This window comes from Ovis canadensis, chromosome 11 (assembly GCF_042477335.2).
Source record: "Ovis canadensis isolate MfBH-ARS-UI-01 breed Bighorn chromosome 11, ARS-UI_OviCan_v2, whole genome shotgun sequence".
Lineage (NCBI taxonomy): Eukaryota > Metazoa > Chordata > Mammalia > Artiodactyla > Bovidae > Ovis > Ovis canadensis.
The window spans coordinates 63,498,301-63,510,589 of NC_091255.1; the positions used below are offsets into that span (position 1 = coordinate 63,498,301).

A 12,289-nucleotide genomic window follows, 5' to 3' on the forward strand; every position below is an offset into this window, starting at 1 on the left:
GGACATGAGTCTGAGCAAACTCTGGGAGACAGTGGAGGACAGAGAAGACGGGTGTGCTGCAGTCCATGGGGTCGGACACGACTTAGAGACTGGGCAACAACAAAGTGAGACGGATGTCAGTGGCGACGTCTTCCGAGCGGGTCACCAGCACTGATCAATCTCCCTGGCCCCGGGGAGTCCCTTTGAGGCTACGGCGCTGGGGGTGGGGGGAACCCACCCGAAGTTCCTCGGCTGGGGCGGGCGGGCTAGGGGCCCCCCTCTGCGGGGTTTCTGACCATTGCCTTTGGGATGCTGAGGGGTGGGGCTGGAGAAGGCATCCTCCCGGCCGGGAAGCCGCGTGCGCCCTTCGGATGCTGGGGACAACGGTGAGCGACCTCCTGGGCCTCGACCTGGCGTGCGCGGCGAGACGGCGGCTCCCGCGCGGTCACCTGAGCGAGGTCAGCTGGCTCCATGGGGGCGACGCGTCCCCGGCCCCTCCAGCCCGCGCTGGGCCGCGAGCCCCGGGCCGGCCGGGCGCGCCCGGCGGCCGCTCCGCCGAGTGCCGCCGCCCATTGGCTGGCACGGCGCGGCCCGCTCCCGCCCCGCCCCACCATTGGCCGCGGCCGCCGCGGGCCCCGCGCGCTAGCCGCGGCTGACATCACGAGGCCTGAGGCGGCGGCGGCGCCCCCGGCCCAGCCCGCAGCCCCCCTCGACATAGGCGCCGCCGCGGGGCCCGGCGGAGGATGGTGCGCGGCGCGCCCGGGGCTCCCCGCCGCCGAAGCCGCAGCGCCGAGGCAGGAGCGGGCCGCGGCGCGCAGCCGACCCCCGCACCGGACGCGGGGCGAGCGGCCGCCGCGGTGAGGCGCCCAGAGCGGCGCGCGCGCAGCGGCCATGGGGGCCCTGACCAGCCGGCAGCACGCGGGCGTGGAGGAGGTGGACATCCCGTCCAATTCCGTGTACCGCTACCCGCCCAAGTCCGGTGAGCGCGAGCGGGGGCTGCGAGGAGGTCGCGATGCCCCCGCGCGGGGGGTTCCCCGGGGGCCCAGGAGACCCAGCGGCCGACGGCGCTGCAGAGCCATCTCGGAGGGTGGGAGGTGTTGGACCAGGTCTGGGAGGGGCTGCTTTAGGGCCCTTGGCGGGGGTCGCCGGGGTGGGCAGCCCCTCCGCCGGGGGCTGGGAGCGGCCTGCGCGCCATCGGGTCCTGTGACGGAGACGTGCGCTCGGGGGACTGCGGCTCCGAGGGGCGGGGTGTCCACGGCGCAGGCCGGGCCCCTTCCTTCCCGCCCGGTGCCCGGGCCCCCTCAGGAGCTGAGGATGAGGTGGACCGGGTTGGCATCCGAAGCGGGCACCTGTGCTAGGTGCTGGCCCTGGTGGCCTCCGGAGAGGGAGGCACAGGTTTGAATTAGGTTTCTCCTGGTTGCGGGGTTGGGGGGTGCTGCTGGAGGATGGCGGCCGAAAATGCGTTTGCTGTTGCGGGTGCTTTTTCAAGAGGCTGTCAGAAGAAAGGAGTTCAACAGAAATGTATCAGAGTCATTCGGGTTGTCGCTTTGCCAGAGCAATGGCAACCCTGGATTTGGAGTGCGAATAGCCCTGGGATAGGGCACAGGTATTGATAATGTCTAGAAGTATTATGTTTGTTTTCAGAATGATTAAAACGACACATGTCTCCAGCCTCTGGCTTGTACCATAAATATTGGAAGTGGAGGAGAATTTTGACAGCACAGAGAGGTTTACAAGTGGATTGAGCACCAGCCAATTCGAAACTGCTAGCCAAGACCCTAACTCCTGGCTCTTTGTTTTTCAATACTTTTCTCAAGACTTCTGGGGACCCATGGCTACCATCTTCCCTTCGGCTTTGGACCTGATGAGGATTTTCATGATCTTGGAGAGATGTCAGAATTACAGCAGTAGAATAAAGACATGCTAATGAGATGAGCTGGTTTCTCAGCAGTCGATCCAGTTTGTGCCAGGTGAAAGCTGGGACCAGACAATGAAGCTGCACCCCGCAGTGTGTCTGCCAGGCTGTGTTGCACACTGTTTTGTGCCAAAGAATGAAACGTTGCAGACATGAATATGCTTTTGAACTGCTTTAGTATAGTCTGAGATCAAGGGAGGCATTATTAGTGTTTTAATAAAGCTCTGGCTAATTACAACTGTATGAACCCAGTGCTAAAGGAGGCATGCATTTTGCTTTTTAGTCGACAAAAATATACACAATTATTTGTGGACTTTTCCGAAATCACTTAGCTTTTATTGATTCGCATATGGAGCGTGTTTTGCTGAACTTGGAGTTTGCAGTGGAATTCACCGCCTCAGAAGAGTATTCATCCGTCCTTTACTTATCGGAATAAGCATAGGTCGATCAAAGTCCCCAAAGGATATTGATGCAACTGTGAATCTTGGATGATGATAATACAAGGGTAATGGACCAAACTGAAACTTTCCCTAACCATCGCCCTCCATACTTACAGTCTTAAATCATCATCTCTGCTCTACCAATCTTTTTTGAAAGTTTCACCAAATGGTAACCCATTTTTTAATCAGAGCTTTTGCACGAGAGAAATCTTTGTAGCAAGTGGACCAAATTTTGTATGTTGAACGTAAAACACAGAAAATAGGAATCAGAACATTCATGTCCCAGTCGGCAGACCTCTGTGTACTTGAAAATTTGTGTACTTGGTGTATATGCGCTAGTCTAGATGCATCTGCTATCTTTCACGTGGTCTTTATCATTATTATTGTTTTATTTATTTGGCTGTGTTGCCTCATTTCGGCACACGGGGATCTTTCCCTGCAGAGAACTGACTCTGTCTAGTACTCTCTCTAGTTGTGGCTCGAGGGTTCAGTAGTTACAGCACAGAGGCTTAGTTGTTCCATGGCATGTGGGATCTTGGTTCCCTGATGAGGGATCGACTCTTCGTCCCCTGCATTGCAAGGCAGATGCAAGTCCCTCGTGTGATCTTTAAATTTACCTGATTATTGGATTATAATACTTTTTGGTTTTTTTTGGCTGGGCAGTGCAGCATATAGAGTCCCTGCCAGAAATCGGACTGATGTCCCCTGCATTGGAAGCTTAGAGTCTTAACTGCTGGACCATCAGGGCAGTCCCTGGATTATAGTATTTGAGCCCCAAAGGAACCTTGCAGAGAATCTGGCCCCTGATCCATTCATTTGGCGGGTAAGAAAATGGAGACTCAGAGAAGTGGGTTGGTAAAGGCCAAGGTTACCCAGCAAGTGAGTGCTCTTCTTACTAAACCATCAGCCTCTGCCTTTCTTTAGGAATTGGATTTTGAACTCATCCTTGATGATTAGTGGAATGGAGGCTATTCTGCATCAGTATTGGTACAAAACTCAGAGGCCTGTCTCCCTGTTGAAGGATCAGACTGGGCTGATCTTGAGATCTCCCTATCTTTGGTGCTAAGAGTGGAACAAAGCAAACAGCAGAATCAGCTTTCTCCAGGTGACCAACCTGGCTGAGCTGGGACCGCCCTCTGGCTCACCAGGAAGTCTCTATAACTCCACGTGCCCAGCAGAAATTGGTTTTTCTGCTTTTTATATTTTTAAAGGAACCCCTTAATTTTCTACGCATGTTGACCTGGAAACATTTAAAAGATATTGAGAACAGCTGATTTCTTGTTGGCGCTTGGGTTTATAGCTTTTTTTTGTTTTTTACTAGAGATAGGCAAAAAAAAAATAGCCTAAAATTGTTTAGAATTAATAATTTTTTTGAATCAGTCATAGAGTCACATAGTTCAAAGTTGAAAAGAATGAGAAGGCATACAGTGAGAGTCTAGTTCTCACAGTACCTGTTCATCCACCCAGTTCCTCCCCATATGCTGCCCATACCTACGTAACCACTTTCTGGAATTCTTCCAGTTTATTGTGTAAATACAAGTGTAACTACTTAGACTGCTCTGCACCGTGTTTTGTTTTGGTTTTTTTACTTTCAAAGATATTGGAGGTCTTTTTCTGTTATCTCTATATTAGGGTTTTTTTTTGTTGTTGCTGTTATTGTTGTTCTTTTAAAAAATAAAACAACTAAAAAAATTTCATTAAAAAACAAAACAATCAATTAAAAAATAAAATAACATTCCTTGGTGTGTACGTGCTATTGGTTTTTCACGCAGTTTGCTACTGGTGAACATTTGGAAGTGTCTTCCCGCCCCAACCTTTTACTATTACAAACAGTTTGGCAATGACTAATATTATGCATATGTTCTCAGGCAGTTTTTAGCTTTGTTAATAAATACACAAATATTAATCATTTAAATAACAGCAAGTATGATGGGAATTTGTTGCTGTAGACTGTTTCTACATTAGCATAGAAAGCTGTTTTCAGCACTGTTCTGCACAGTGCTAAAAGGCACAGGGTTGTGCCTTTGTAATTTTTGAGTTGGAAGCCATTCTGTGCTTTTAAATCCTCCTCTGAGATCTTTGTTTCTTTCAAAGCCCATGATCATTTGTTCAGCAAAGGTATAGTTTTGCTGAGGTGTTGTTTTTATGCACGCAGGCCCAACTTTTGAACGGTGTCTCCATATTGATAAGTGTCATTGGTTCTGTTTTCCTCTGTCCAGGAAGAAATAGCATACCATAAAGACATTCACTTTAATTCAGTACCTGATAAATCTAGTTCATTTCCCTCTTACATATTTGAGCAAATTGGAAAATAGGAGTAATTCATTTTGCTTAGGTGTTAAGAGGGAAACTTATTATAAAAATTTAAGATGAGGAAGGGATAGTTAGGGGGTTTGGGATGGACGTGTATACACGGCTGTATTTAAAATGGATAACCAACAGGGACCTACTCTGTAGCACATGGAATTCTGCTCGATGTCACTTGGCAGCGTGGATGGAAGGGGAGTTTGGGGGAGAATGGTTACATGTATGTATATGGCTGAGTCCCTTCGCTGTTCACCTGAAACTATTCACAACATTGTTAATTGGCTATACTTCAATACAAAATAAAAAGTTAAAAACATAGAGTAAAATTAAAAATGGTGAAACTTCCCTAGTGGTCCAGTGGTTAAGAACATGCCTTGCAGTGCAGGGGATTAGATCCCTGGAAACTAAGATCCCACATGCCCCGGGGCAGCTAAACCCATACCCAAACACCGCAGCTACTGAGCGCTGCAAGTAGAGATCCCACATGAGGGGACAAAGACCCTGCGTGCTGCATCTAAGGCCTGATGCAGCCAGATAAATAAATAAATAATTTTTTAAAAAGTAAATAAAATTCAGAATGGTAATCAGAGTCCTGGGCAGCTAACATCATCATTCTCCAAATTTTTTGTTGTATTGGAGTACACATATGCTTGTCAAGTGGGTCTGTCCTAGGGCAAGAGCAGTTTCTGAAGCGTGGGTACTAAGTCTTTGCTGGTTGTACAGTTATAAAAGTTTCTCTTAGCTTTGTTGTTGTTTAGTTGATGAGTCATGTCTGACTCTTTAGCAACCCCGTGGACTGTAGCCAGCCAGGCTCCTCTGTCCATGGGATCTCCCAGGCAAGAATATGGAGTGGGTTGCCATTTCCTTCTCCGGGGGTCTTCCCAGCCCGGAGATCGAACCCTCGTCTCCTGCATTGGCAGGTGAATTATTTACCACTGAGCCGCCAGGGAAACTTACTGCAGAATAAAGAATTACTTGGTTTTGGCAAATTTTGATTGATGCATTAACCAAAATTAAGTAGGTCTCTTGGGACTTCCCTGGTAATCCAAAGTTTAAGACTTAGCCTTCTAATGAAGGGGGTACAGGTTCGATCCATGGTCAGGGAGCTGGGATCCCACATGCCTTGAGGTCGAAAAAACCAAAACATAAAACAAACAATGTTGTAAGAAATTCAATAAATACTTTAAAAATAGTCCACACATAAAAAAATATTTTAAAATGGTAAAAAAAAAAATAGGTTTCTAAAATTTTTAGTAAATACATTTAATACCATAATAAAGCTAATGGTTGTTCTCTTTAATGATGGAGTCATAAAGCTCAAGAGTTCAAATGCTGGTGTTATTTTTGAACACTCAAAAGGTGGTAATTCTACTTTGGAAACCTCCAGTATTTTTGCTTTATTTGTACCTTACTTCATTGAGAGCAGACTGATTTCTTTCACTTTTCGATTGTGTCTTATGATTGAGGGCCTTTGATTTCCTTATATGATAGTGGTTGTGTTCTTTTGTTCCTTAGCAACTCTTTTCTCATTCTGTTTATTACTGTCAATGCACATTATCAGGCACTGATGGACTGTGCTGTGTGCTAGTGTATAGATTCTGATCCTGGGATTTTGATGCCTATGGCAAGCATCAGGATAGAAGCCCTCAAATCAACTTTGTAGTTCATGATGTGGGTCACAGAAGGGAGGATTAACAATACAGGCTCTATGGTGGTTGTATCACCAGGGTTCTCCAGAGAAAGAGAACCAATAGGAGATGTACACATATAATTGCCCTCCATTATTGTGAGGCTGGCAAGTCTGAAAGTTGTAGGGCTGGCCAGCAAGCTGGATTCTCAGGAATTCATGTTGTATTTGTCAGTCTGAAATCCGTAGGACAGGCTGCCAGACGAGAAACTCAGGCAGGATTTCTGTGTTTGTTTGTTTTTTCCCCATACTTTAAACTTTTTATTTTGCATTGGGGTATAGCCAGTTAACAATGTTGTGGTAGTTTCAGGTGAACAGCAAAGGGACTCAGCCATACATATGTGTGTGAGTCTTACAGCGGGAATTCCTTTTCCTCTGGGAAACCTCAGTTTTGGCTTTTAAAGCCTTCAACTGATTGGATGAAGCCCACCCACATTATCCAGGTTAATCTCTGTTACTTAAAGTCAACTAATTATAAAGGTTAATTACATCTACAAAATACCTTCACAGCAACATCTAGATTGGTGTTTGGACAAACAACTGACCACCACAGCCCTAGCCAAGTTGACATAAAAATTAACAATCATAGTGATTCTTTTTTTTGTTTTTTTCGGCTGTGCTGCATGACTTTTCAGGATCTTAATTCCCCAACCATGGATCAAACCTGTGGTAGTGAAAGTATGGAGTCCCAACCACAGGACCACCAGGAAATTCTCCGTAGCTTCTTTTTTTATCAAATTATTTGTGCTAGATAGGCCCAAAACTTTGGCTCCAAGTTTTTAGTTTCTGAAAGAGCGCCTGTGCTGGGAAAACATTTTTAAATGTCTAAAAATTACAGTCTTTAAAAATCATAATTTAAGAATTACACTCTTCCAAAATTTCAGTGCTTATCATCTAGTATCAAATGTAGAATGCAGTCATAAAGAGATAAATAAGAATATAAAATATACCATGATCAGGTGGAATTTATCCCAGGAATGCACGGTTGGTTTAATATCTGAAAAATCAATTGATGTTAACACACCATATTAGTAGAATAAAGAATAAAAACTACATGATCTCCAGTACCTTGGATCAATACTGCTTAACATATCCAATACCTTTTCAAGATAAAAAACATTCAACAAACTTGGAATAGAAAGGTGCTTCTTCAATCTGATGTGGGATATCTATGAGATACTCATAGCTACCAGTATAATTAATGGTGAGATACAGATTTCTTTCCTCCTAAGATTAGGGTCAAGGCAAGGATGTCTGCTTTTGCCATTCAGTAATGACTGAAGATTCTAACTGGATTGGAGATTCTAACAATAAGGTCAAACAAAGAAACACATAAAAAAGAAGTTTTAAGGCAACCAGATTGTAAAGAAAAAAGTGAAACTGTATTCACAGGTGACATGATCCTATGTATAGAAAATACTCAGGATTCTACAAAAAAAGCCTACTAGAACTAATAAATGAGTCAGGTTGTAGATAACAGATCATATAAACACGAAAAAATCAATTGTGCTTTTATATACGAGCAATTATCTGAAGGGGTTCCCTGGTGGCTCAGCGGTAAAGAGTCCGCCTGCAATGCAGAGGACTTGGAGACCTGGGTTCAATCCCTGGGTCAGGAAGATCCCCTGGAGGAGGAAATGGCAACCCACTCCAGTAATCCTGCCTGGAAAATCCCATGGCCAGAGGAGCCTGGTGGGTTCCATGGGGTTGCAAAAGAGTTGGACACTACTGAGTGGCTAAACAACAACAAATAATCTGAAAATGAAATTAAGAAAAGCGTTCCATTCCCAATAGCAGCAAAAAGAATGTAGTGATTTTCAGGAATAAATTTAACATAAGTGTGTGATTTGTACCCTGAAAATTCTAAAATGTTATCAAGATTAATGCTCTAACTAAAGATTAGTTTAAAGAGGTCTATATAAATAGACATTTTATGTTCATGAATTGGAAAACTCAGTTGAGATGCCAGTGGTCTCGCAATTGATCTGAAAATTGACTACATTCTCTGTCACAATCCCAACAGACTTTTTTGAAGCAACTGGCCAGCCAGTTCTAAAATACATGTGGACAAGCAAAGGGTCTAGAATATCCTTAACAATTTTGAGAAGGAAGAACAAACTTGGAAGATTTTCATTACCCAATTTCAAAAATTACATCGAGACATGCTGTGGTGTTGGTACAGCTAGAAGCATATAGATCAGTAGAATTCAAGACAGAAATAAATCCTTATATTTATGGTCGGTGGTTTTTGACAGAAGTGCCAAGACAATTCAACAGGGAGAGGATATGCTTTTCAACAAATGGTGCTAGGACAATTGGATATTGACAAGCAGAAAAATGAGCTTAGACCCTTGATTCACATCACCAAAAATTAACTCACATAGAATGAATGAGTGAAATAGAATGAAAATATTGACCATGGAGTGGAAGGAAATATTTGCAAATCTTCTATATGGTAAGGGATTTGTGTCTAGATTGTATAAAGAATGTGTGCAATTCAAAAACAAAAGGACAACCTGAAAAGGAGCAAAGTTCTTCAGTAAACATTTCTCCAACAGATACACAAATGAACAATAAGCATGTCAGTAATGAAAAGATGCTTACTATTGTTGGCCTTTGCTGCTGCTGCTAAGTCGCTTCAGTCGTGTCTGACTCTGTGCGACCCCATAGATGGCAGCCCACCGGGCTTCCCCATCCCTGGGATTCTCTAGGCAAGAATACTGGAGTGGGTTGCCATTTCCTTCTCCAATGCATGAAAGTGAAAAGCCAAAGTGAAGCCGCTCAGTCGTGTCCAACTCCTAGCGACCCCATGGACTGCAGCCCACCAGGCTCTTCTGTCCATGGGACCTTCCAGGCAAGAGTTCTGGAGTGGGGTGCCATTGCCTTCTCCAGTTGGCCTTTCAGTTCAGTTCAGTCGCTCAGTTGTGTCTGACTCTTTGCGACCCCATGAATTGCAGCACGCCAGGCCTCTGTCCATCACCAACTCCCGGAGTTCACTCAGACTCACATCCATCGAGTCAGTGATGCCATCCAGCCATCTCATCCTCGGTTGACCCCTTCTCCTCCTGCCCCCAATCCCTCCCATCATCAGAGTCTTTTCCAGTGAGTCAACTCTTCGCATGAGGTGGCCAAAGTATTGGAGTTTCAGCTTTAGCATCATTCCCTCCAAAGAAATCCCGTGGCTGATCTCCTTCAGAATGGACTGGTTGGATCTCCTTGCAGTCCAAGGGACTCTCAAGAGTCTTCTCCAACACCACGGTTCAAAAGCATCAATTCTTCGGCGCTCAGCTTTCTTCACAGACAGACTCTCACATCCATACATGACCACTGGAAAAACCATAGCCTTGACTAGATGGACCTTTGTTGGCAAAGTAATATCTCTGCTTTTTAATATGCTATCTAGGTTGGTCATAACTTTCCTTCCAAGGAGTAAGCGTCTTTTAATTTCATGGCTGTAACCACCATCTGCAGTGATTTTGGAGCCCCCCAAAATAAAGTCTGACACTGTTTCCACTGTTTCCATCTATTTCCCATGAAGTGATGGGACCAGATGCCACGATCTTCGTTTTCTGAATGTTGAGCTTTAAACCAACTTTTTCACTCTCCTCTTTCACTTTCATCAAGAGGCTTTTGAGTTCCTCTTCACTTTCTGCCATAAGGGTGTTATCATCTGCATATCTGAGGTTATTGATATTCCTCCCGGCAATCTTGATTCCAGCTTGTGCTTCTTCCAGCCCAGCATTTCTCATGATGTACTCTGCACAGAAGTTAAATAAGCAGGGTGACAATATACAGCCTTGACGTACTCCTTTTCCTATTTGGAACCAGTCTGTTGTTCCATGTCCAGTTCTAACTGTTGCTTCCTGACCTGCATATAGGTTTCTCAAGAGGCAGGTCAGGTGGTCTGGTATTCCCATCTCTTTCAGAATTTTCCACAGTTTATTTTGATCCACACAGTCAAAGGCTTTGGCATAGTCAGTAAAGCAGAAATAGATGTTTTTCTGGAACTCTCTTGCTTTTTCCTTTAGGGGAATGCAAATCAAAACTGCAGTTAGATTACCACTTCACAGCCACTAGGATGGCAATAATTTTTAGAAACAGATAGTAAGAGTTGGTGAGAATGTGGAGAAACTGAAATCCTGGTCCACCATTGATGGGAATGTAAAAAGGTACAGCTGCTATGGAAAACAATTTGACAGCTCCTCGAATGCTTTGTTACTTTATAACTCAGCAATTACAGTCCTAGGGGTGTATGTGTGTGTATGTATGCCCAAGAAAAATAAAAATATTCCATGCCAAAACATGTAGATGAACGTTCATAGCAGCATTAGTCATAGTAGCTAAGAGGTGGGAATAACCCTAATGTTCAACAACTGGTGACTGGAACAACTGATAAAATGTGGTAAATCCGTGCAGTGGAGTGTTATTCGTCAATAAAAAGGAATGACGTATTGATATGTGCTATAGCTTAGCTGAAACCTGAAAGTCACTAACATGAAGTGAAAGAAGCCAGAGGCAAAAGGGCATATATTGTATAATCCCGTTTATGTGACATGTCCACAAGAGGCAAATCCGTAGAGACAGAAAGGAGATTAGTGACTGCCAGTGGCTGGGGGAGGGGGAGATGAGAAGTGAGTGCTAACAGGGTTTCTTTCTGGGATTATGAAAATGTTCTAAAATTAGATAATGATGAATAGTTGCATAACTTGTGTATATACTAAAACACCATCGAACTGTATGTTTTAAATAGATGGATTGTATGGTATGTGAATTATCTCTTGGTAAAGCTGTTTTTAAAAGGGACCTAGGACTTCCCCAGGGCTTCCTTGGTGGCTCAGATGTAAAGAATCTGCCTGCCAGTGCAGGAGACTCAGGTTCTATCCTTGGGTCAGGAAGATCCCCTGGAGAGGGAAATGGCAACCCCCTCCTGTGTTCTCATCTGGGAAATTCCATGGACAGAGAAGCCTGGTGAGCTACAGTCCATGGGGTCACAAAAAAAGCTGGACACGTCTTAGTGACTAAATGACAGCAAAGAGGACTTCCCTGGTGTCCCCATGGTTAAGACTGCCTTCCAATGCAGGGGGCGAGAGTTCAAACCCTGGTTGAGGATCCCACATACTCCATGATGGGGCCAAAAATTTTTTAAAATGGACTTAGATTCAAGAGTTAGAACTATAAAACCCCTAAAAGAAGACATAGGAGAAGCTATGTATTTGTTTCAGATTGGGCAGAGTTCTTTGATACAATGCCAAAAGCTAAATCCATAAGGGAAAAAACTGATAAATTGGATTTCTTCCAAATTAAAAATGTTTTTACTTCAAACAACATTAAGGAGATGGAAAGACAAGCCACCTTCTGAATGAAAATATTTGCAAAACACATAGAGGATTTACATCCAGAATATTTTGACAACTCTTACAACTCAATATTAAGACAACAACTCAATTTAAAAATGGACAAAAGAGTTGAATGGACATTTCACCAAAGAAGATATAGGAATAGCCAGTAAACACATGGAAAGATGCTCAGCATCAGTAGTTATTAGGGAAGTACAATTAAAACCACAATGAGATAGCACTTCAAAACTGCTAGGAAAGCAACAGGGAAAAAGACAACATCACATGTTGGTGAGAATGCAGAGAAATTGGGATCCTTGTACCTTACGGATGGGAATGCAAAATGGTAATGGCCAATTTGGAAAAGAGTGTGAGAGTGTCTTAAAAAGTTAAACATAAACTTACCTTATGGTCTAGCAGTTGCACTCCTCTCGTTGTTCACTGGCTCAGTCGTGTCCGACTCTTTGCGACCCCATGGACTGCAGCACACCAGGGCTTCCCTGTCCTTCACCATCTCCCGGAGCTTGCTCAAACTCATGTCCATTGAGATGATAATGGCATCCAGCCATCTCATCCTCTGTCGTCCCCTTCTCCTCCTGCCTTCAATCTTTCCCAGCATCAAGAT

General features: G+C 44.5%; 1 protein-coding gene across 8 annotated transcripts in view; it reads left to right on the top strand.

The window, feature by feature from the left end:
- Positions 1-447: 447 nt before the first annotated feature.
- Positions 448-12,289, top strand: part of RNF157 (ring finger protein 157) — an 80,466-nt gene continuing 68,624 nt past the window's right edge. For 6 of the 8 annotated variants that reach the window (XM_069542114.1, XM_069542115.1, XM_069542111.1 and 3 more), the window contains exon 1: positions 604-958. In XM_069542114.1, coding sequence (XP_069398215.1) covers positions 871-958 — 88 coding nt within the window. In that variant the 5' untranslated portion in view covers positions 604-870. Of the gene's footprint in view, positions 959-12,289 lie in introns of all 8 variants that reach the window. The other 2 variants (XM_069542113.1, XM_069542118.1) reach the window with 2 other exon arrangements.